General features: G+C 32.3%; 2 protein-coding genes and 1 pseudogene across 3 annotated transcripts; 2 read left to right on the top strand and 1 right to left on the bottom strand.

Annotated features, from left to right (window-relative positions):
* Positions 1-3,919: 3,919 nt before the first annotated feature.
* Positions 3,920-4,980, top strand: LOC145618977 (protein STRICTOSIDINE SYNTHASE-LIKE 10 pseudogene; annotated as a pseudogene).
* An 8,257-nt stretch (positions 4,981-13,237) lies between these two features.
* On the top strand, positions 13,238-18,374 carry LOC145620364 (inositol diphosphatase DSP4-like). 2 transcript variants are annotated; one of them, XM_081675030.1, is made up of 6 exons: positions 13,238-13,698; positions 14,023-14,116; positions 15,432-15,581; positions 17,109-17,166; positions 17,286-17,329; positions 17,438-18,374. In XM_081675030.1, the coding sequence occupies exons 1-6, from the start codon at positions 13,394-13,396 to the stop codon at positions 17,621-17,623; spliced, it is 837 nt and encodes a 278-aa protein (XP_081531156.1). In that variant the 5' UTR covers positions 13,238-13,393; the 3' UTR covers positions 17,624-18,374. The 2 variants fall into 2 exon arrangements, with proteins under 2 accessions (XP_081531156.1, XP_081531157.1); XM_081675031.1 differs by lacking the exon at positions 15,432-15,581 and having other exon boundaries at positions 13,245-13,698.
* Positions 18,375-22,485: 4,111 nt separating this feature from the next.
* LOC145621611 (1-aminocyclopropane-1-carboxylate oxidase 4-like) lies at positions 22,486-24,336 on the bottom strand. Its single transcript, XM_081676338.1, has 4 exons — positions 24,135-24,336; positions 23,651-23,877; positions 23,182-23,515; positions 22,486-22,992 (listed from the first exon to the last, which is right to left on the bottom strand). The coding sequence occupies exons 1-4, from the start codon at positions 24,237-24,239 to the stop codon at positions 22,690-22,692; spliced, it is 969 nt and encodes a 322-aa protein (XP_081532464.1). The 5' UTR covers positions 24,240-24,336; the 3' UTR covers positions 22,486-22,689.
* Between the last annotated feature and the right edge of the window lie 1,862 nt (positions 24,337-26,198).

The raw sequence follows: 26,198 nt of genomic DNA, 5'->3' as shown, positions 1-26,198 counted from the left end.
AAAGTCGATTTTCCTACGAAGGGTGTTCCGACGACGGTTTCTGACGAAATTCCGTCGGAAACGGGTTTTCCGACGGAAAACAAGGTGTTTTCGAGGGATTTTTTCCGTCGAAAAACAGCAGTTTTCTAGTAGTGTATTTAGGCTTTTATGCATAGATAAAAATTCCAAGCTAAGCCAATTTAAGACTGCTTCTTAAATTCTTTTAGTTCAGCTTAAATTAGAGATCGATCCTAAGAAAACATAAGACTACTTCTCTCTAGTTCATCAGTTCGATCCAACCCAATTTTTCGAACCGCTTTTTTTTTTTTGACAAGAAGAGAAAGGATTTCATTAATGAAAGATAGTCCAACGGCACCTACAAACAATTCCGAAGAAATCTAAAATTCCAATACAAATACAATTCACCTTAGAACTAGTTACATCGCAGATTCGATCAACAATCGCCTTTATTAAAATCTTCATCAGAAGCAATATAATCTGTGAGTTAGCACTAATTCGACTTGAGATCCACATATGAATAGTTGTTTGGGTGAAAAAACTCATATAGCCTTCTAGACACTTTTGGAGATTGTAAAACCCTAAATCTTTAAACTTTGACAGACGAACAAACAAATAAAATAAACCTAATAGATCAAACTCCATCATAAAGATGTGATCTTTTATTGAAAGCAATTAAAAAGGTTTTTTGGGGCTTACCACCGGTAAAAATACCGATGGAAGCCCCTACAAAAATTTACAATTGAGATCAGAAGAAAAGAGATGGAAGAGAAAGAGAGAGAAGGAGAAGATTGAAGGAAAACCTTTAAAAAAGTAGAGAAAATCTAACAATGAAGGCTAGAAAAACTCTCCCAAGAGAGAAACCCTAAAGGGAACCAAAAAACCCTCCCAAGGAGAAAACCTAGAGGGCGAGTACGATTTTTTTTCTTCGAACCGCTTTTTGAATACCTTTAAGTATAATCAATTAACCATTACATAATGTTCCTACGTAGAAATAAATCAAGGATTTTTTTTTTTTCTAAATTAATGAAACCCTCGTGGGGGTGGAGGGGTGTGTTACACACAATATGACAACATCAAGTGTTAGTTTGGTACGTGGCGAAGAGGTTGCGCAAATGCAATAATGCAACTCCTCGCATATTCCCTGAATGTACTACTTCCTCTTTCTCTTCCTTCACCTCTACTTTCTTTTTTATGATTATTCCTCCATAATCACTAAATAATTGTTGGACCGAATATTTCCAAAAGTATAATATGACATAAAAAGTATATATTAAATATTATAAGCATGCAATTTTTTTGTGGTTAATGGTCACTAGTGTTACTAGCTCTATAGGGAACTCATTATTTTGATTTGATGCCCTTATTATTCTCTCTAATTTTAATAATTTTTTTTTGTCTAATTGTCTTGATTTTGTTCTTTATTTCTATGTGCCACTCTTAAAATATATTTTATGTCTAAAACTTTAGAGACCTTTTTGTATAATTTTTTATTGTTCTTAACATGGAAAGTAATTAATGTGACTAGTTAGTTCTTAATCTATTTTTTGACAATGAGAAAAAGTAGGAAAAAAAATTATTATATTAGAAATGTCACAATGTGCGGTGTTTGAGGTTAGAGTTGGCTTAGTGCTAGATCATTTCATCCAATATATTTGAAGGTAACTAATTGTTGAGTAAAAGCTAAACAAAGCAAAATTGATTGATTCAAAATTAAATGAATAAGTCAAATCTAACCATCCCAACTTAATAAAAAATTTATTAGCAAAGTGTTGTTATTTTTTAGGATCACAATGATGTTAAAGGACCAACTTAATAAAAAATTTAAACTAATGGTTAAATCACAAGAAAATCTTTTTATATTTTATCACGTCTCCTTTCACGAGAGCCCGTTGAACTTTAATTTAAATGTGGATGCAACATGAGCTCTCGTTATACCCAACACATAATATTCCACAAGAAAGTGTAGGGTAGATGAAATTTGAACTCGTGACCTTGATTCATGCTAGCTTTGATACCATGTTAAAGGACTAATTCAACCAAAAGTTTATTGAGCTAATGGTTGAAACCCGAAAACATATTTTTTTACTCTATTAGACAACTTTACCATAAATATATAGCATTTGAGATTGCATCAGTTCATATGTTCGTGGGTGTTAACGACAACTCTTGAATCTTGATGGTTGATATAAGCTTATCTGCCTTATCATAGTCCAGCTTGTAGACCGTTGTGTAATTAAAAAAACCGTTGGTTTTTATTAGCACCACGGTTAAACCATCACTATTATTGACATTATCAATACTCCATCCGTTTTTTTTATATGCATCACTTTGACAATTGCAATATTCACACACCATGATTGACTTAATTTTTTCACCTCTAAAAAATGAATAAATGTTATTATATTATATATCATTAGATTCGTCATAATGTCTAGTTTCATAATATAATTTTATTACAATTTTTACTAATACACAATTAAAGATATTTATAGTCAAAGTAGCGTCTCGGCAAATGTGCCGGTCAAACTGATGCATATAAAAAAACAGAGGGAGTAACTCGTAAGACGTTTGCTTATAATGACGGTTAGTGATAGAGAATATCCATATAATATTCTCATCCTAGGTTTAGGATATATTTTGTATAAAATTATTTTTGATATCTGTACATATCTTATAGTTACTTAATATGATTAAGTTTCTCATTGTAACCCTATAAATATTGATCAATGGAAATCACTCTAATCAAGGAGTTTCATATTATCTTACATTTAGCCGTTGGTGTATACAAACTAGTTTGCTAACACCGACCGATTCGCGAACCACGCAATTGTTATTTAGCTGTTATTACCTTATTGAATTAGGGAGTTATAACTACGAACTCTATTTTTTTTTTTTTTTGGACATTTTGTGAAAAACTACCTTATAAAGCACTTTTTTTTGCGAGAAACTACCTAATAAAAAAAATGTTGTAAGAAACTACCTTATAAAAGGATAAATGTTGTAAAAGACTACCCTTGGTCGAAAAAACATCGTTGACTTTTATTTTCCGGCGTTGATCATGTCACGTGCCAATTAAGGAAAAGGGAGGGAAAGAGTGAATTAAAAGTCACGTGATTGGCACGCGATGTGGTCTACGCCGGAATTTGAAAGTCAACGATGACTTTCCGATCAATGGTAGTCTCTTACAACATTACCCTTTTATAAAGTAGTTTCTTACAACATTTTTTTTATTAGGTAGTTTCTCGCAAAGAAAGTATTTTATAAGGTAGTTTTTTTACAAAATGTCCTTTTTTTTTTTTTAACAAAAAACTAAAATAAAGTTGTTTACAAATTTTTAGTGGAGTCAACAGTCAACTTTACTTTTCAAAGGGGTAATCCATATATAGATGTGAGAATTTGGCTTTTATAAGGATCAACGGTCAAATTCCCTCTTAAAAAGGAAAAAAAAAAAAAAAAAAAAAAAAAAGAGGACAAATTCCATTTACAAGTATCTAGTATTTTTAGTGCAAGAAATTTTCTCGATCAAGAGATTACGATTTGCCTTTCAGTGTAAAAGTTCCATGCTTTAACATATATAGAATCTTCTGAATAATGTTAGATCCAGATTATATCAACTTAATTAGGGTGTATATATATTTTCAAGTGTTACTGTTAAGTATGTACTCAGTATAATATTTGAACATGGTGGTGTTAACGAGAGTTGAGCAAAACTCCAATCAATCTCATGCAATAAAAAATTGTGGAAGTTAAAACTTACCACCAGTCAACCACCATCCCAACTTAATGGTTTTGACTTTAATAATGTTTTCTATTGGGTTAAAAGTGACCCAAATTCCATAAAAGTTATTACATGTATGTCTCTAGGTGTAAAAAAATTATGTATGTATATTGAGAAATTAACGGAGAATAGTGAAAATATATGAAATTGGTGAATGCTCATGAAGATTCTAGATTTATGTAATTATGTAAAGCAAGTATGTGTGTAGAAGTTCCTACGCACTTCTTGACTTCTTCCACCTCCATACACCACCTATATATATATGTAAGGTGTTGGACATCTGCTAAATTAGAGAGTAAATATCATATAATGGTTTGTATTGCTTTTTATTATTCATCAATTGGTTGAGTATTTATATAAAACTTATACTCATAAGATAAGAAATAATCTTTCTAAAAAATATACCATACTTTTTTTTAGTTGACACCTTTCTATTATCACGCTTGCCAACGCATGTTTTCAACAATTAATATCTTTAATTATCAACATTGTAAAATTTTAAAAAGTGAATATTAATAAATATACATTAAAACAATTCAAACAAGATCCACATGAATATGTTTTATCATATTTATAAACCACAAAAGTGAGTCAAAGTGTATTGTTTGAATAGTGTAAAAGACCTAAATATATTATTCTCATAATAAGATATATATGGAAAATATAATATAATGTAATACAAACCAGTGCCGAAGGAGTTAAATTCCGTTTTCTAAATGCTTTTCGACTCCGATACCGGTCATGAGTATTTTACCGATACAAGTTCTCGTTATTATCAATGGGATTTTCGGTCAATTAATAGAAGTGATCGAAGTGGAAGATTGCTAAGATATGATCCAAGACCAAACGCGTAACTGTTCTACTACGAGGACTTTCTTTCGCAAATGGGGTTGCATTGAGCAAGAAAAAAGACTTTATTCTTGTTTAGAAACAACAACATATCAAGTGCAAAAGTATTGGCTTACCGGTCCTAAAGCTGTAACCGTAGAGCTATTTCTTTAGCTTTCAGGATGACCAAATAATACCAACCGGAACACAAATGGTGATTTTTGGATTTCTCATAACCCAACTAAACCAATCAAAGTTAACGAGTCCGGAACGATCTTAGAAAGTTTAGATATAGAGCGAGCGACGTAACTGAGTTTCACAATAACTTGTGGATAGGTTCAGTTATTCAGAATTACATTATATACACTAGCTAAATTTTAATCATAATTTTATATAATGTTATTAGTAAACGTCTATTATTTATAGGATATGAATGTGTATTTATTTGTTTAAAAAAATAAAATAAAAATTGCATGCCTTTATTTATTTTTTGTTTTTCATACTTTTCAATCTCGATACTTTCATTGCGCACTCGCCAAGTCACCAACCCTAACATATTATGTGTTGGAGACTTGGGGTTACTAATTCCACGACTTTCAATTTCAAGTTGTATGTTTCAAAATAAGATTAATTTCTTTTTCTTCATGTTGTGATTAAGCTTATAATCAATGTAATAAATTGTGTCATGACTAAATCAATATTGATTTATGGTTAAAACCAAAATCAATTTCTAAATTTAAGAATGGTTGATTGCCCCTTTGTTCAATGGTGTTCTTAATTTTTTTTTTCTCTATTCCACACAAGAGAGGAGTATTTTTGTATCCATGAAGGTTAATTGCCAATAATCAACAATGGCATAACAACACAAATTCAATCAAACTTAGGAAATAATACTATGTCACACCATGACATTAATCTATAAAAACTTATTTTAATTTATTTGACAGTTATTGTAACATACACTATAATAACGCTAAAAATATATGAATCATTTATGTTATATAATATACTATGCTTGATCTATTTGATTCATCAATTTTTTTTGAAAATATTTTATCTTGTCTTGTTAGTAAAAATAATCTCAATATTTATCTCTTTGCTCAAAATAATCCATAAAATAATCCTGACTATGGATCATTTTTAAAAAATCTGAACTTTGAGGTCATTTGATTTTATTGATCCCAACCAGTCACCCAACCTGTAATACTAGGTTATAGGGCACGTGTCAACACGTGATTAGTTGAGAATTTTAAATAAAAATAAAAGAAAAACTAATAAAAATTAAAAGAAACCCTGCCCCCACCCATGACCACCCTCCCTACCACCTCCCACTGACCTGCTTCCAGAGCCCCGAACCACCGTTCACGTCAGCGCTCCCCTCCCCCATACCCTAAATCACCTAACCCCTAACCCAAAACCCCCCATATCCACACCCCGAAACTCTAAAAAAAAAAAAAAACCATCCCCACTACACAAACCCCCCAATCGACACTCATTTTTTTAGGGGATTCGCAAGTGATCTACAGTTGGTGCTTCCCAAATTTAGGTAATGAGGTTTTGGGGTGGGGGTTTTGTGGTTTAGGGGTTAGGGTTTGTAGACACCCATTTGTGTCTCCCCAAAACCAAACCCAGTGATGAATGCCTTTCACTTCGAACCATAATCGAATGAGGTGAAAGTGTGAAAAGTCTTGTGTTGCGGTTAATTTTTATTAAAAATCTTTTCTTTCAATCTGTTTTCGAAAACCCACTCTATTTTATGAAAACGTCCAATCTAGTTTAGTTTGTTCCATGATAAGGGTCCAATAATGATGTAGTTGGATGGGTCTTGAAAAGACCTTTCCAACGATATATTATAAGCCCAATTCCGATGAATAATGAGGAAGTTATGGCCAAAATACTAAACTGGGTCCAAGCCGGATTTTACCTACGACCCAATGATCAGGAGGAGGGTCCAAAGGTTTAATCCCATTCCTAAACTAATTAGGATTGATTAGAATCTTCTATAAGATTCTAGAATATCTTAATTATCCTTTTTTTTAAAGATAAGATTAAGGAATTTGATTTAAATAAAAACTTTCCTTTTATAAAAACTTTCCTTTTTTAAAGTCCTAATTCTATTCGAATTTAAAGATGTTCAAAGACAGTCAGATATTATTTTCGTGCCTCATATTTTTTATCCAAATTTTATATGGTTGGATAGATCTTGAAATTATCTTTCCAATGATATATTATAATATTAATTCCGAGCTATAACGAAAAAGATATGAAAGAAATACGAAACTCTATCCAAAACTGACACCCTTTCACTATTCGGCCATATCTTTTTTCTACAAAAGATTTTAATCTGATTCCAATTGCATTAGAAAGTAGACTTCAAGATCTTTCCAATGACATATTATATAACTTATTTGGACTTCTAGATCAAAAGATATGATAAAAACAAAATTCGCAAAAAACTGTCTTGTCGCGAAACGACAAGTCTGTCGCCTGGCGACAGGTCGAGTTTCTGGCGACAGAGTGGAGTTTTATTCCTTATCAAATTCTATGATTTTCCGGACTATTTTCCTTATAAATAGGGTCCCCGACCTCTGTTTTTATTCATCAACTCTCATTAAGAATTACTTAATTCTTTCTTTCTCTCTCTTTCTAAGCTAGCTTTTTTTATTAAACACAATACCGCATTCACAAGATTTAGAATCACCTAGCCAAGTTCGAAGTTGCCTTCGCCCTAGACGTGCAAGGTTTGATAATTTCTGAGGGTTTGGTCCCAAATCCAGTCTAAACTTTTTAACTCTTTCTTTTAATTTATTTAATTTAATTCTTTGATTTATTATTTTCATTGAAGTTTACTAATTAACTTGTGTATTTTGTTATTAGAAAGAGGTACGAAGCTTCAAAGTATGTAATCTTATTACTCTCTTTCAATGTAGAAAGCATGTTTATTATTTATTAATTAATTCCTAGTATCATGTTAGGATGTTATTTTATGCTTTCTAGAATCATGTTTAGGGTGCCTTTTATTATTTCTAATATCATGTTAGCATGTTAGTGCCATGTTAGGTTAAAAGCTTTGATCTTTATTGTTTAGTGACATGCTAGGATTTGTTATTAATCTTGTTAGTATCATGCCTAGGATCTTGCTATCATTATTAAGCTTTATTATGCCTTATCATGATTATTATTATGTTGCTTGATATTATTTATATTATTGTTGTTGCTTGATCACGCCTTTCATGCATGTTTAAAGGGAATTTGTACTTGAAATCACGCTTAATAAGATAATTAATAATTTGGTTTAGGTTAATGTGATTTTAATTCAAGTGATCGCCAATAATAGTTTTATTTGTGCATTAATATTCAACCAACATAGATTAAACAGGTTTAGGGTTAACCTAATGTTTGCATGTTAGTCGAAAAGCGCACATGAATACGAGCAGAACAAAGTAGAGGCCTATTTTATAGGGCGGGTCCTCTCTTTTATAGATTGGATTCGTACCCTCATCCCCGAACCTTATTTGGTTCAAGACCTTATGGAGTTGACGATCTCCTGGATCGTTTTGGGTTTACAAGTTCCTAAAACTTATTGGCGACTCTTTTGCTCTAGCTTTATTCCCTTTGGAACGCCACCATACTTTTAGTGTATGATCACAGTGGGGTTCAAGCTTGGGGTTATAGTGCTTGAAATATTCCCTACAGGGTTGTAGGGGGATGATGGGCAATGCCGAATCCAACGCCGGGGAGGTCTAGATGTGACAACGGTTAGAGGAAGGGGAGTACCTGGGCGGTGGGAGAGCGTTGTCGGAAAGTTGTTGGTGGGGTTGATTTTTTTTTTTTTTTAGTTTTTATTTTTGTAATTAATTTTTTTCAACCAATCACGTGGTGACATATGTATCTTAAACAATTTTTTTAAACCTCTTTAACAAGTTACGGGCCGGTCACTTAGGACCGTTAAAAGTGAATAACCCCTAAAGTTTGGATTACTTTAAGAGAACAGACAAAAGTTGGACGCGTTCCAAAAAAAAAAAAAAAAAAAAAAAAGGGACAAAAGTGCTAGAGATTAATTACCTTGATTTTACAGTTGTATAAATGGCAGAAAACAGAAGGAGGATGATGATTATATCGATTAGATGAGAATTACAGATTGGATGATAATTCCACTTTCGAGAGGTGGATGATCTCCTAATATGAACTTTCGAGAGGCTCACTCTCTCCCAATAACAAACTTCACACAATATTCAACATATCGTATTCCTCCTAATGAGGTCTATATATAAAAAAAAAACCCCATAACAACCCTCTAGCTTATTCCCCAAGTCACTACTAATAGACTATGACTAATATGCCTTTCCCCTAAATATTGATTCCTTGCATTATCCGCCACCCAAACTTTCACCTTGTCCTCGAGGTGGATAATAATCGGAACTCAATGCTCGGCCTCGACAACAATTTTCGACCTCGGCAACAGTGACTGAGAGTGGGTTGCAATGACCTCCAAAAATTGATGAAGTACAAGACTGGCTTTTATGGTTAAAGAATTGGTCGTATAAGAAGTGGAGTGATGAGGTGAAAGGCTGGAAAATGGTAGAAGAATATTTGGGCTATGAGTGTTGGAGAAAGAAAAAAGGGGCCTCAAGTCAGTGAGCCCACTTTTTTACTTAAGTTAGTCTGCTGGCCTTTCATCACTTTTGTAGTAGGTGACCTTGGCTGATTTAAATCCTTTGTAATTGCTTTAAGTGGTATTACCATAATACCCATACTCGCACATTCAATTTTTGACCTCCTCTCCAAGCCAACAAGAGATCTTCTCTCACACTCTTCTCTGTCTAGATTATTCTAGAGACCCCCAAGCAGCAAGCGTTCACTCTTGCCACCATCAATTGCGCTGCTCACCAAGGACCTTCTATCGACCAAGCCACCTCCGTCCACATCACCGTCGCCAGAAAACCCACCAGAAAAATCACCTTTTCCCACCCCACTACCTCTAAGACCAACGACCCTGAAATCTGACCCACTAGCAGCCCCTTGTTCAGGCTCACTACTCCAACAACCTAGACCACCACCAGTCCGCCAGTGTAAAAACCTGGTCCACCTCCTGATCTACTGCCATCAGCCCCTCCTTTCTTGAAAACAACCTCCTAGTGAACCACCCATACTACGTATACCACACCCCGTGCTCAACCCTCCACCAAATTCACTAGCACTGGTAAATCCACCTGCTACTTCACCACCTAGTTCGCCAACAATTTCACCTAGACCTCTACCTGTAAACCTATCCTCGAAATCGCCAAGCCTTCCCCCATAGTTGAGTTTCCATGCAAAACCCTCAACTTCGCAACCGATCTCACCGTCAAATTTTTCAGGGGTACCACGTCCCCCACCAGCACCCCACCTGTTTTCTTTACCATTGCGCCACCAGAGAATGAAGTTGCTAACAACGGAGTAAAAATACTGGTCAGATATGGAAATTTCTAGTTTGTCCTCATGCTTCTTTTACTCCCGTGATGCAATTTCTCCATCATATCACCACATGAAAATTTAGTGGTGGCTGACTACTCCGTAGCAGTGACTTGATGTTCTTCCTCCTTGAGCCCTTCCCGAATCAAACCTAGCTCCACTCTAATTTGAGAAAACGCTTCATTAAATATCTTCTCTAGATTTCTTTGAAGGTTATCAACAATTCTCTTCGTGGATTCCTCCATACTTTCGAAGAATTGCTTTGGTACCTCCTTCATTTTCTGTTCCAGTGATTATGACAAAATTGGAGCTCCGGCGACCTCTATTTTTCCCCTCTAGAAACAGAATTTCAGTAGCTTATTCTACTAGGATAGATGCTCTGGTACCAATTTGCTAGAATTTAGCTTGATTACAGCAGTATAAATGGCAGAAAAACAGAAGGAAGATGATAATTATATTGATTAAATGAGAACTATGCTAAATTAGAAGATAATTCCACATTCGAGAGGTGGATGCTCTCCTAATATGAGCTTTCGAGGGGCTCACTTTCTTCCAATAACAAATTTCACACAATACTCAGCATATCTTATTCCTCCTAATGAGGTCTATATATAGAAAATACCACCCCCTAACAACCCTCTAGCTTATTCCTCAAGTTACTACTAATAGACTATGACTAATATGCCTTTCCCCTAGATATTGATTCCTTGCAAAAAGTTGGAATAAATAAAATTGGAATTATTTTACTAATTTTTCCTAAATTAAATCAAAAAAGATGAAATAATAAGAAATATTCAAATCCATAATTACTTTATTTAACTTCTTTTTATTTGGAATAAGCTAATAGTGGAATAGTGACTATTACACTATCAAAAAGTCTTGCATGGACCTGGTTCACAATAATATTATTGTGGACCCGAGGTCTATACACACGCAACAGACATTATATTGAATATAGTGACCCTTATTTTTAATATAGTAACCTTATTTTTAACATAGTAACCTTTATTAAAACTAGTACAACGTTTAATAATATCGTGAACTTGAAATATGACGCTATTACCCTAATTTTAACATAGTGGCCTTTATTATTCATATTGACCAATATATAAAATGTTTCACTAAAAAAACTAACCACTTAGGCCTATATATTACCAAACTAACTTTTAATTTAACATAATGACCTTTTTTATAATTATAGTGACCCTTTTTTTTTATTAATAAAACAACCATAGTTTCTCTAATGTTAGTAGTCCACAATAAATTAGTGTGAACCAAGTCCATTTAAGAATTTGTATTACACTATTCATATGTCAAATTTGATCATGTTTATAAACGCTATATGTTGTTTATTTATTTACTAATAAAAGGAGTATAAACAAATGCTAAAATATGATGTATATTATTATTGGATTAGTGAATTAGTTTATATCAACATAGATAGAATAGCAAGTAGCAACATTTCTTTTTATAATATGTCATTCTTAGAATAATGCCAAAACTCAAAGACAAAGGTGGCGCAAAAATACGCTCCCCAATGAAGATTTTTTTGACAATACCCCAATGAAGATAAATTCTTAAAAATTGGGCAATAAAATTAAAAGGTTAGAAGTGGATTAGGGTGATGCTGCCTCCAATTAATTAGGTAATTAGACAATGACGACGAATAAGCACCATGCCTCACGCTATCTTTCATTCATTTTCATTTTTCCACACTAGCTAGTTTTTATTATAACAAAATCTCATGCTACTACTTTATCTTTTGTTTTTCTAGAAGGCATGCTCCATAGTGGTTAATTTCAATTTTTCATTTTTCAAGAGTTGAAAAAAACCAAAAAAAAAAAAAAACCTAATAGATTCAATAAATCCAATAGTGGTTGTTTTCATTTTTCAAAAATATTGTTCAAATATGATGATTATATATACTTAGGGCCTGTTCAATTCAGCTTAATTTCAGTTCAGTTCAATTCAGTTCAGTAAATGTAAAACAGGCCCTTAATCAAACTTTTAATTTAACAACTAAATGATAAAATTAAAAAAAATAAAAATTAAATTGTGAGCGAATATAAATGACACGAAAAGTTTACAATGTTAGGGGCAGAGGTTGTCCAAGATGGAACTAAGACATAAAGATAATATTATTGAAATGAAAAAAAAAAATGTTTGAAGTGAATACAACCTTTCTTTGAACTTGTCTTCACATAAAACATAATGTTCTTGATTTTATTTAAGCTCTAGTTTTAGCTTGGCCTTGATCTTTCTAATAAATCTGGAGTCTTTGGATTGGAATAATTGATGCATGTATTGATTGGACTAAAATTTGACCATGTTTTTACGCTAATATATAAAAATATTGAAAATGAAACTTGTTTAGATTTGTCTCAACATCTATATTTACAATCATGTATATATAATTTTCAATATTTTGTTAATACGAGTACATAACAAAATATATACTTCGTTTTGTAATTAAATAGTTTACAATTAAAAGATAAACCTTATTTGATCTAAATAATTATAGTATGACTTTACTAGTACTCAATAAAAAAGATATTACCTAATCTAATCTAGATGGTTATAAATTTGATATAATCAGATTCTACTATGATTAAGGGCCTGTTCACATTTACTGAACTGATTGGAACTGAACTGATTGGAGCTAAACTGAACTGAGCTGAAATGAATATTTTATGAGAGAGGGAAATTAGAAGCTGAATTGAACTGAACTAAAATTAAGTAAATGTGAACAGGCCCTAAGATATTTACAAATTTAATTAATATATAGGGTTTTTGTGAAAACATATAAATTAACTCCTAGTTTTTTTTTTTTTTTGGTTATTTAGAGAGCCACAAAGGCGATTGATGAAGAGAATCCCTCAAGATCAGAGAAAAGCTTTAACCGCAATCTCTTAAAATCAGATAAAAGCTTTAACCAATCGAGCTAACCCTAAAAACCCGTAGTAGTAGGTTTTTTGTACGGATAAAACTAAAAAAAAAAAATCGTCCTTGCATTAATTTTCCTCCCATTTTATGTCCTCTCTTTTCTACATTGCCGTCTCTCTGTTTCCAAATCCCCACTTTTTTTTTTTCCTCTCTTTATTCAATTCCACCATTTTGACTCTCTCTTAAAAAAAAAAAAATAAAAAAAAATAAAAAAAAATAATAAAAAAATCCAAACCTTCTCTCTCCTCTTTTTCCAACTCTATATAAACCCCTTCATTGACGCCAAACTCATTTCACACCGCGCATTTTCAAACCCCTTCTTCCTTTTCTTCCAACAATCAACATTTTTTTTAAAAAAATATAAATAATCCTTTCAAAAAAAAAATAAAAATGAAGGTTGAAAGATCATCATCTTCACCTAAGTGTGGTGATTGTGGTAATTGCAAAACCATCTTCGTCGTCGACAAAGATAACAACAACAATAAGGAGGAATATAAGCATCTTTATAATACTGACGATGATGCTAGTGTTGGTATTTTGGATGATGTTAATCATGATTATTACGATGATCTTAAAGATCACTTCTTCGTTCCGCCATTGAATTTTTCATTTGTTGACAATGGCGTCTTTCGGTCCGGCTTCCCCGAACCTCCCAATTTTCCGTTCCTTCAATCTTTAGGTCTTCGTTCTATTATGTAAGTTTTGCGTACACTCTGTTTATTTTTGATAAATATTAGCCGAGCTTTTTAGTTGAGTTGGTACTTTAATAATTGTTCTGTTTATGTTATTCTTTAAAGTGTTTAGTCAAACGTTTGACTATTACTCCGTATTTATATTCAATTTATGAAGTATAAGATAAGATATACTATGATTAATTGTTCATAATTTAGTTTAGTGAATATTAATTATTGACATTGTTCTTGCTACAATTTGATCTTAGAAATAGATTATGCTTTAATTAGGATTTGTGTTGATTAATGTGGTCTAATTAGGATTTGTGTTGATTAATTTGTTCTTAGATATTTGTGCCCGGAACCATATCCTGAGACAAATTTGGAGTTCATCAAGAATAATGGAATCAAGTTATACCAATTTGGAATTGAAGGACACAAGGTAAATTACTTGTTTTTGCATATCTATATTTAATTATCTATGGTCGAATTAACAAGTAGAGTTTAGATGTACGCAATCTTATCTTGCTATTATCGACATTCTCAAATTTGAGTTGTCAATTTGAGTTTCTTGATTTGAAATGATTAATTTAGATTAGATTCGATTCGATTCAAATCACAACAGTTTACAACCTTTGATCTTCGAGTTGAGACATTATTTCTTTTGTTTGCCGAGAAGAATTATCCATACACGGTATCCAGCACACAAATTCGATACACTACGTGCCACCTGTCATCTTCTAATTGGTTATTTTCTTCTAGAATCCTTTTAAATGTATACTAATAACATATTTACTTTCGGTCATAAACCGGTCTTTAAAACTGTACTTTGATAGTTAACTAATAAGATGGTCATGCTTTTTTATTTTTATGGCGTAATTAAAAATGGTCCTAATATTTATTTGTAAAGAGGAATATATCGGTTGATTTGTCGATTGCTGCGACAACTAAAAATTAAAAAGGATTTTTTTAAAAAGATTGATTAAAAAGGAGGATCTTTTAAAATGGAAAATGGAATATGCCTTCAGGGTGTTTATGTATGTTGTATGTACATGTACTAGCTAGTGTATATTTTTTTGAAAATTTATGTGTTTCAAAAACGTTATGTAGTCTTGTCACATGCTATCATAGAATGACTGAATGAGCATGGAATATTTCTGTCCTATTGAAATCGTCTGCTCTATGATTGGTTCTTTATTTGCCTCCTTTGTAGATTTTTTTGATTTTTTTTAATGTGAATTTCCTTTTTAGCCAGTTGCCATTGTAGTACATGCTTGAATAGATGTTTTTTATGATCAATTCTACTCTTAAAGTGTCTCAAGTTGAATAGGTAGAAGTGTAGAACTTACATGTTGTTGTTCATGCTACTTTAAAATTACTACCACGCACTTAGGCAATCACCTAAAATTTCTACTATCTATTTTTTTGGCTGTACGATTGGGATTGATAAGGTTTAGAGAGAAGTTTTAAAGCAGCCGTTATAAGATTTTTGGGTTGGTTGCGCTAGTTCAATTCACTTGAATTGAAAAGTTATCGTGACGTGTATGAACTTACTTTTAAAGCATTTGAAAATTGTTTTAGCCCTTCTAATAATTTGATTTAATCTTTTTATAAGGCGAAAAGAACAAAGCTGTAACATAACTGTCCACTCGTATTAATTTTGTGACATCATGTCTATAGAATTATATAATACTAGGTACTTGGTCTATGTAGATCTCATTCTAGTTTGTCGTATGTGTATTTATTTCCATGTGCAGATGGCAACTAAAAATAGGCAAAATGAAGTTGAATGCTTTAGTGAATCCAACAACTCAAAGAATATGCTGATTCAATTGGTTGTTTTGAGTTTAGCCCTTGAGTGTAATGCGACTTCACAGCCCATGGTGACTAATCCGTCTCTAATCATGGTTAGCCCCTAGATTATAATTAGCTTCTTCACTTAATTAATTAATCTCTACACACTTTAAAGTATATTTATTTAGGGGATGATCGATCAAGTTTTTAGCTGAAGAACATTTAAGATATAAAAAAGTTTACATGATATGTAACCTTGTACTTTTATAAAATTCACGTGATTTCCTTTACATTAAACGTCCATGTCTAAACTTTTAAAATAGGTACATTGTTTGAAAAACACGCTATGTTGTTAGGTTCTATTGAATATTTGAATATGTTAATATGGTTGAAGAGCTCTATTTTTTTTTTCCTTAGGTTAAGGCATTAAGGGTCTTGTTAATAAGATAATTTGTCCGGTTCAATGATGACGAGTTTGTCACTTAAAATGATAAATTGTTAGCTTGCTAGCTACCGTGTCCATGTTGGTAATCACAATCAATTTATAGCTTCTTCTAGAGTCTTCTAAAATGACATGCAATAGGAAAATGAATTGGGTGTTTAAGTATTTTTAAGCCCTTAGATGTTTTTCATGTGGTTCAAATTGATAATTTGTGGTTCATATGTCTAGAAAGAAAAAAACATATAATGAAAGCAATAGGCGAGTGAATTAGTTTGGATAGGTTCAACGTATTAAAGCCAATCCATTTGCGAACTTGATGCATGTGATGAGGAGGAAAAAACATAAAGGGTAAAACTCCCCTTATAATCTATTATTAGCAAAACTCGAACTTAGAACCTCAAGGTCGCGCCCAAAAATAGACAACTTTAATCTAATGATAAGAGAAATGATGTTAATTAAGGAAGAAGTTTCTAATTTACCTAAACAATGGTCCCCTAAATTTGATTGACGCATGTTTTGCTGGTGTCAACTAAACTGAATAATTCAATACTTACCTCATCCATGACGAGTTAAAGTGTACAACATAACATAGGATGACCTCTTTTTTTTTTTGGTGGTGGCCGGTTTATCTTATTTGTAGTACGACTTTATATTTTCTAAGGATGTCTTTGATTTTTATTGCTTGAATTTTATTTAACTATGATTTTGTGGGTTCATGTTAACTGGAATCTGAGCAAGTCACCACTTTCCTCTTTAATTCCTTTTCCAATCACTTGATAGTAGGAAGTTACAAATCTTTTGTACTCTTTCTTCATTTTGTTTTATATTACTTAGTCAGCTGTAAAGGAATAAGAAAAGATAATAATGCTTGTACGAGTAGTACTCAGGTCACTTTTCTTAGTCTGTTTCATTCGTCCGACCAAAATTACCTGTCATATTATACACTTGTTAAAATTAATTTTACTATTAATCATATAATGGATGGACTTTGAATTTCATATAGAGTTATTATAAGTGTGTGTAATTGTTTTTTTTAGTGATTTCGGAAATTGAATTATGTAAAGTATTTGTTAATATTACTTGTACGAGTTGTACCTCTATTGGATGAGTGCAACGCGTTTGTTTTAGTTCATTTATGTGGCTTGTTATAGATTGAAATGAAATTTTCGGAATTGAATGGAAGTTTAATTTCTTGTAGGAACCATTTGTTAACATCCCAGATGATGCAATACGTCAAGCTCTAAAAGTTCTCCTAGGTATGACATATAAATAATTTCATCATGCCTAAATTTTTAATCCTAATTTCAAAGTTCTAGCTTTGCTTTTCTTTTTTCTAGTTCAATCTTAACTTGTTTGAGTGTTTTTTGTAATGCAGATGTAAGGAATCATCCAGTTTTGATACACTGCAAAAGAGGAAAGGTATTGCATCTTATAGCATAATACGTGCTTTCAAATTCATTCGAAATATTATTGTCTAGATCTTTAAGAACTAATGGTGTTTCTCCTGAATTTTGTTCAATCTTTCAGCACCGAACAGGCTGCCTGGTGGGATGTTTAAGGAAACTACAGAAGTGGTGCCTGTCATCCATTTTCGACGAATATCAACGTTTTGCAGCAGCCAAAGCAAGAGTCTCAGATCAAAGATTTATAGAGTTGTTTGACACATCTAACTTCAAGCATCTTCCCATTTCTTTTTCTAACTCGAAAAGGTAACTAACCAAGTCATGGTACATACTACTGCCTTAGAATAATTTGGAGAAGGTATGAGTATGTGTTCCTTAAGCACTTGAAAGGCTTATTATTCGATTTTTCGATGATACACTCGATCTCCCATCAACAATTGAAAGTAATTCAATGCGGAAAAATAAAAGCTTAAGGCGTCGTTCATTAGGCTCAAATAGCTACAATAGTTACTATACGTCTCCTCTTTTAGTCTATTTTAGTTTACCTACCATGTGTTAATTTTCTCAAAATGTAGTTAGATTTTACGTGTTGTTCGAAATTTACGTACTTATTTAGCTTAGCTTAGTACTTCATGTAACACTTCTAAGTGATGAAAGACAGTGAAAGCGTTAGGATGACAGATTGACAGCTCGTCAATCTTCTCCATATTTATCTAGTTGTTTCTACCAATGATTATTATGATGAAAAAGACGTCGAAAAATAATTGTACTAGTGATTCATACTAACCGCCCCTATCTATTTTGCAAGTTGAATGTAATGTAACAAAAATGTTGGAAATTGAATGCTTTATGAATGTATTTGCAAGGAGTTGTCATTGTAAGAAATCTCATCCAAGTGTGGTTCTTGTGAAACCCGAGTATGAAGGTAGCGAAAATCCTTGTCTTCCTCAATTTTTAGTCGATTATACGAAGATCTCTACCCTTTCATTAGGGTAATTGCAACTGTGTAATGCTTATTGCTTTCTATGATATATGAGAATATGACAGATATTGATCTTGAATCCTTGAGGTGTTTGTGTCTTCCAGAAAAATTTTCTTCTTAGTTTTGTTGGTTTTTCAATTTCTTTTATAGATGTTGACTTAGACTGATGGTTAATAATGTTCATGGATTAGATAGATAATGAGACTGTTGTTGTTTTTGGATGTTTGAAGTGCTCATTACTAGGGAAAAAAATAGGTTGAGTTACTTTACGAGCTTGTCCCAGTTTATCTCAGTTACCAATCACCATCAACTGTGAAGTCCACATTAATGAAAAAGTTAATTTATTTACGAAAATGCCATGTGATAAACTATTTTTATTTACTGCTGACAGAAACTTGTATATTACTTTTAAGGAAATCTCGCAAAAAATAATGGACATTTAAGTTAGTGTTTCGACAACCATCTAACATCCGAAGTAATTTGTGGTAACATCATAGCTTGGGCTACGATACCACTTATTGGGCCTTGCTCATAAAAGTTGGGCCGCACATTCACATTCAGTTTGTACTAGTTTTCATACTTTGTTTTTTTTTTGAGGGCAAACGGGCTAATGTTTTTATTAATCAAGGGACAAAGTGTCCGAGAGTACATAAGGAGCAACCATTTCAGGGCAATGGTTAACCCAAATTTGTTTGACTCCAAACGGCATTAGCTTAGCAAGATGATGGGCTACAGCATTCCCATCTCTTTTTACAGCATTGTGAACATGAGAGTATGAGACTATCTCTCCATACATTAAATTATCCATAATTATTTGTTATTGTAATTACTTTTTCTCTCAATTTAGTGCTAATATAATAAGTTTTGAATCAAAAAGTTTGACCAAATGTTTCTAGTTAGACGGTTAGACCCAAGAATTTACAACATAAACTACCCCCTGATTTTCCATCAAATCTAAGCTAGATTTCCTCCCTTTTCACAATGTGACATCCTCAAGTATATACTTGTATATGAAAATCAATTCAATACAGCATGAATTAGAGCAAGGGACTATAAATTTAACTTTACAACAAACATGTCCTTTCGTGATCCTTTTTAATAAAATTACTTCATAGTCTGATAAAATATATGCCTATTATATATGCATGCCTTTAAAGTGAGGATGTCTTTTTTTTTTTTTTTTTTTTTTTTTTTTTTGAGGGAGAGTTGTGTCTTGTACTTAAGGCATGGAGGATATTACATATTTTTCTAGTGTAGATAATATAGAACGAAAAAAATATTAACATATGTAGTATATTGAAATTTATACGTATATTAATATATTCAAATTTTAAATAGTTACTTTAAAAAAAAAAAAAAAAAATTAGTTACATAAGATTACCTTTTGATAAAGTTTGAGAATAAAAAAATTAACGGTTAAAGTTCAAATCAACTATAAAAAGCAGGACGAACATCGATTATATACATAGTCGAAACATTTAGAGTACTCTATGAGTCTATGACTCTTGAGTATTGAGCTCAATCTTCATCCTTTACAATATTTATCTTTGATTATAATGATGGTGAATTGTAGCTCCACTTAACGAACATAATTTCCCTACATCTAGGTAGTGGCGTCGATCATGAGTGCATCTTTTTTTTGTGGCTTTATCATCATCATGTTTCTCATTTACATGTTGTATGTCTTCAGCTTATTTCCTTGCATTCATGCATGCATGGAAGATTATGCCTCTTGTGCATTTGTTTCTGTCTGCTGCTTTTCGATCAAGGTCTATCTACACTGTTCTTGCGTATTGTCACCAATCTTTAATGGAACTCACAAGGAGTAGCCCAATAGCCTATAATAAATTAGCTTAGTCACCATCGTTTATTGTCCCATTTGACTTTTTCATATGTCTCAACTCATATTTTTTTAATAAAATATAACGCATAATTAAAAGCTATTAAAAAGTTAAGGATTTGTTTGATATCGTTTTTTATTTTTCAATTTCTTAATTTTTTTTAAAACAAAAAACGAACCATAATTTTTCGAAATTACAAGAAACAAATTTAACAACAAAATAGTATACTTGTACATGTGGAAAAGTACAAAGTTGAATTGAAATCTACAACTTGCACTATGCTATATTGCTATTCCATGTTCGATAATTCTAGAGCATCACTTTAATTGATTGAGTTCTTGCTTTACTAAGCTAGGGACCTCACTCACCTTAGATTTCATGGTCACAAGGAAATTAACTCATCAAAAATCTTCATATTATAAATGATTATTTGTAGCTCCATGTATGAACATAAAATGGCCTACTTGTATCTCATTATTCTTGCATTAAGCTATTGTTTGAATCTAATTTTAGACTATATCATCATGTTGTCGTCTACAATCAATGTCTTCTTTAAGCAAAACTTTAGTATGTTTTTTTGTGTCTCTTCTTCTGTTTTAGCTCTTAAGAGTCATAAGAAGCTATAAATTAAGTTATATTGACGTCCAAAGAAGTGCTTTTGTACTAGATTTTGGCCTTATGAGCATTGAGAGGACATACGAAGATGTAGTCATTGATGTTGTAGATGATATTAGACCCTACACCGTGTTTACGGTTTACCGTTTTAATTAGCTATAGTAGCCCTAACCTTAGATCCTACCTTTGGGAGCAAAAGTAGTATTGGCGTGTTTTTAACATTTCATCACTTTAGTTATATATGTCAAAATTAACATGTAGGCATAATGGACAAACATGTTCATTTTACATGATAAAAAAGTGGCCTCCATGTGTAATGAAAAAGTGCATGTTATTGTAATGAGTAACATGGATCGAGAGCATGATGTGCAACACACTTCGGAGGTTGATGATCTACATTACCAAGCCTTGAAAAAGAGAGGCGCCGAGTGAGCAAATTAACAAAATTCAGAGTACAAACTAAAACCTGCTTAAAATTAACCATTTTGGTACTCATAATTATTGCAAGTACAGGTCTAAAGTAGTTAAAAGAGTCAAATATTGGATACCTAGAACAAGAACCGAACCAAGTACTACTTCTGTCATGGACTTATGGTAGATTTCCATGTTAACAAGCCCGAAATTTCCCAAAGGCCCATACTTGTGAAGCATCAAGAATGTGGTCAAGTTATTAACAGTTTAACACCAATAAATTGATCAAAATGGTCTTTATATTGAACATCTTATAATTACAAGCTTCTATCCCCTCTCCTCCTCAATTTGAAACTCGATTCTTCTTAAAATATGCTATTAGTTGGAGTCTAAGTACGCTTTGGATAACAGATGATTCGGGTACCATGCTAGCTCAACGCCTCAACATATAAAGTTCCAGTTCCAATTACGTATTTTACTAGAGTTGGTTACAAACTTACAACTAAATCCGGAAATTGAAATTTCAAATAGATACCCTTCTACCAAAAAAAAATGGATACCCGTGTTTGCTCACCCCTAGTAGGCTGTCGATAGCAGCTGGCCCGACTAACTTAAAAAACAATAATGCATGTACTTCTTAGAGTAAAACTGTAAAAATATAAGTATAAAACCCTATCCTACTATGCCAAAAATGTGTGTTCTGAGTCCTTACAGTCCTTAAGTATTAGCATATTCTATTAATTTATTAGGATTTGGTTTTTACCTAAAAAATGGACTAAAGTGCAGATAAGCCTGAGAAGATGAAATTAGATTTACATGGGACTTGATTTAAGAATGTAAAATATCTGTCAGATATCAGACTGAAGATTAATTAGTTCTGAGAGGTTTTGCAGAACAATCAGATATAGTGTACAATATAAAATTCTGTCATGCCCAATTGACAAAAAAAATTTCAAAATAATATCTTGTCTAATTTCTACTGCTAGTTGTTTTATATCTAAGTTTAGTAGTTTACCATTCTCATCAGTTGATTATGGAGTAATTTCGCAATCACGAAGACTTGTACTTATCAGGAAGTAAGCATACAACGCGCTTCATCACAGCAAAAATCAATTCTGTAACGGGTGACTTTTATGTGATTTGAGATGGCTAAATCTATTGTACTCCGTATAGAAATACACCCATAACCCATTTTATATAAGTTACATTTATTTATAGCAGAAGAGGTTTTTACGCATATTGTTAGAAAATACAGGACAAGATCAAGATGCCTCTTATAGAAAATACAGGGCAGTCCATTACTCATAACTCATAAGTAATCAGTTTTTTTTTTTTTTTTTTTTTTTTTTAATATTTAGTCTAAAGCAAAGTACATTACATGTCACCTATTAAATCATTATTATTGGAGAAAAAACATAATTAAACTTAAACACAACTTTTACATTATTAGCAACCATATAAAAAATTTCTTTATACTATCATATCATTCATATGATATGATAATCTATAATTTGATTATAATGGGTTCTAATAAGCAGCTGCAACAGGACCCAACTCCAATTTGACACCATTTTCCAATTGCTTCATAGTTTCAAACCTTGGCTCCTTAGGCTGGAATTTAAGCCCTGCATACAGCTTCATGTAGTCATCAAAAACAAATTTCGGGTATATCGGTTTTTGCTCCTCTGCATCCTTCTCCACCAACGACGGTGCAGGGTAGATCACTGCATCACTAGCAGGGTTGTAGAACGAAGCAATCGACATTCTAGTCCCGTCTGTTTGGGCTACGACTCGGTGCAGAACACTCTTGTATCTCCCATTAGTGATCACCTACATAAAGTAACACAACATTGTAAGTGATAGCGTATAAAACATATTCCTGAGCTTCAACCATCAGCTTAAACTTTTAATTGAGATGGACCACTAACAGGTCTCAATACTAAAAGGTGACTTGTTGCGCGTTTCACTTAAGACTGGTTGTTACTAAAGTGTATATGTACAATTTTGGAGGTGACATACCTCAAGTTGGTCACCAAGGTTGATAACAATGGAGTGACGCATAGGTGGAACATCGATCCATTTGTCGTCTTTAAGTAGTTGGAGGCCACTAACTTTGTCATCCTGGAAGAGGAGGATGATGCCACCAGCATCGGTGTGGGCTCGGAGTCCCTTGATCAAGTCGGGTTTAGGGCACGGTGGGTAGTTGCTCACCTTGGTCCCATAGTTTGGTGCACTACTTCCATAGAACACCTTCTTAAGGTAACCTTTTTCTAGGCCTAAGTTCTCACATAGCAAGTCCAAAAGATCTTCCGCTAATTTTTCCAACTTCAGAGCAAAATCCTTCATAACTTTCCTGTATGTTCAGAAAATAGTATATGTGACTATTAATTTCAATAATAAATTAAAAAAAAAACATTTATTTTAAATACGAGATAATAGTATGTGTGACTATTAATTACAGTAATGGTTTCATTATGTCGGGTCTCACCTGTATTCATCATCGAGATCAGGGATTTCGGTGATGTTAGAAGTAGGAAGATGGCGCAGATAGAAGGTGCTTTCCCAATCCAAGTCCTTAATCTCAGTAGACACATTCTCTAGGCCTTTGCTAGCAACTAGCTCTTTGAATCTCTGTTCCATACATTTCTTGTAGTGATCCTTGGTGATCCTCTCAACAGTGTCCAAAACATCATGTGGAATTCCATGATTCACCAACTATATCAACAATGATATTCATCAACAACAAATTAATTAGCCAATAAAAATAACTTTTACATGCTTTTTATGAAAAAGAAAAATAAAATCATTATGAATAAAAAAAATCGTCAACAAGTTTAGTCAATTAAAGGAGTCTTTCCCTAGTGGCACGGACTCACTTGTGTAGTCGTGCCACTAAGTGAATCTATAAAGGTATATTTATAACCACTTTGCCGAAAATAGAAAATAAAATAAAGAAAACGTCTAAAATTTACCTCGAAAAAACCCCAGTTTTCACAAGCATCATTGATTTTTGCCATGGTAGCTTGTCTCTCCTCACCATTAAGATTCCCCAAATTGATAACTGGAAAATTCTCCATTTCTTATAACTTCACTCTTTTTTTTTTTTTCAAGTATAAGCTGAGTTTTTCTCTTATAGAATAATCTTTCTTTCTTGCTATGCTCTTTGAATTGTGCATAAATGAACTTTGGTCTGTCCTATTTATAGATGGTGGGGAAATAGGATTAAGAAAAGTAAACAATAAAAAATTGTATTTGATTGAGATTTTGTGAAATTTATTTAATTTAATAAAAGCATATAAGTGGGACCATATATTCAAAGAATGTTTGGGACCTACCACATGAATTTACTTGTAAAATAGTCTTATTACATGTTTCATTAGTGATGGCTTAGCTTAATAGTGGGTCTAGATTCTTGACCAAAAGAGAAGAAGAAGCATAAATGCCATCTATATAATCTAAGAATATTTGAGTAAGAAGTTACCTAGTATTTTCGGATTTGGACTTTGAGAAATCATAAGATTAGTCCGCTAAAAAATAGGATTCTTTCTAAATTTAAATTAGGGCGCTTATTAAGCGAGTTATAACTAGTCGTGTCAAAAAAAAGTTTTTTAATTCAGCTTTATGCCACAAATTTAGTTGTTGGCAATATTAATGAAAAAAAAAATATGTAACTTAATATTTGTAGGGGTACCATATCTGCTCACTATTTTTAAAAGTTAGTTAAAAAAAATACAATTAATATTAAAGAGGGCAAACTAGTAAATATACATTTTAGAGGATATAATTATCCGAACATTATTTATGAGAGTTATTTCAAATTTTTTAAATGGTAGGGAAATACAATCAAGTCATCTTAATGAGTAATTTTACAAAATCTATATTTTTTTCAAATTACATATTCAAAAATATTAACATCTCAATTTGTGCATTATAATTGCAAAAACGAAAAAAATTGGGTGAGTCTGATTTCACGCAAAAGCTTCTCATGTAAAAAAAGGTGAAATAAAATTGAAAATAACAACAACAAAGCCTTAGTCCCAAAATAATTGAGATCGACTAACATGGATCATCATAAAGAAATCAGAAATGAAAGTGGAACAAAGGGAATAATTTTCTTACAAGAAACTTTAATTGTTTTAAGTCTTGACCTAATTTTGACTTGATAACTAAAGTTTTGGCTATTATTTTGAAGATAATTGTACCACATTTTTTCTTAGATGGTTGGATATTTCATAAATAATTAAAACTTATCAACTATTATCTATCTTATTATCTATCTTATTTAAACTTATTAGTATTTGATAATGCCAAATATTTGAAGGAGAAAATGCACTTTAAGAATTATGCTGTAGTTATTTACATTGAAGAAAAAATGCAATCCCTAGCTACCATTAATTACTCGACATACAAAAATTGTGCATTTTGAGGGAGAAAAATGAAGAATCACTCTAGCCTGAAAAATCACATGAGACAAAGTTAAAAAGGGATCTTACATGTGAGGGGGAGTGTTGAAGAATTAACCCCCCAAGTATCACCACATATAAGTGTCCCACATTGGTTAAAGAAGAGAGATTTAAACCCTTTATAAGGCTAAGGTTGTAATCCGTTACTCGATGATAAAAGCTAAAAGATCCTATAATATTACATCTGCATAGTAACATGTAACATTAGCTAGCTAGAAGCCTAGAAGATCACATAATAGTCGGTAGGTGACAAGGTCGTACAAAATGCGCGTTACATCAACTGATATTATAATTATAACGAAGTTGTAAGATTACCAAACGAATCCTTACAAACTCATGATTAATGTCCATGCACGTGCAATTCGATCTGATAATACCTTTCAATAATTAAGTGGTTTTGCCGAAAGTAAGTATAAGAGTGTGGGTATATATGATTCCTAGCCTAACCTAATAAATCCGGCTATTCATCATTGGTATTCTTATGGATACCTTTTCACATTATTATATATTATTATAATATTATAAAAAATTAATATTATTATTCCACGTTAATGTGAATATAAATAGATCTAG

Source organism: Chenopodium album, chromosome 27 (assembly GCF_948465745.1).
Source record: "Chenopodium album chromosome 27, dcCheAlbu1.1, whole genome shotgun sequence".
NCBI lineage: Eukaryota > Viridiplantae > Streptophyta > Magnoliopsida > Caryophyllales > Amaranthaceae > Chenopodium > Chenopodium album.
This window is presented reverse-complemented; position numbering and strand designations above follow the sequence as displayed.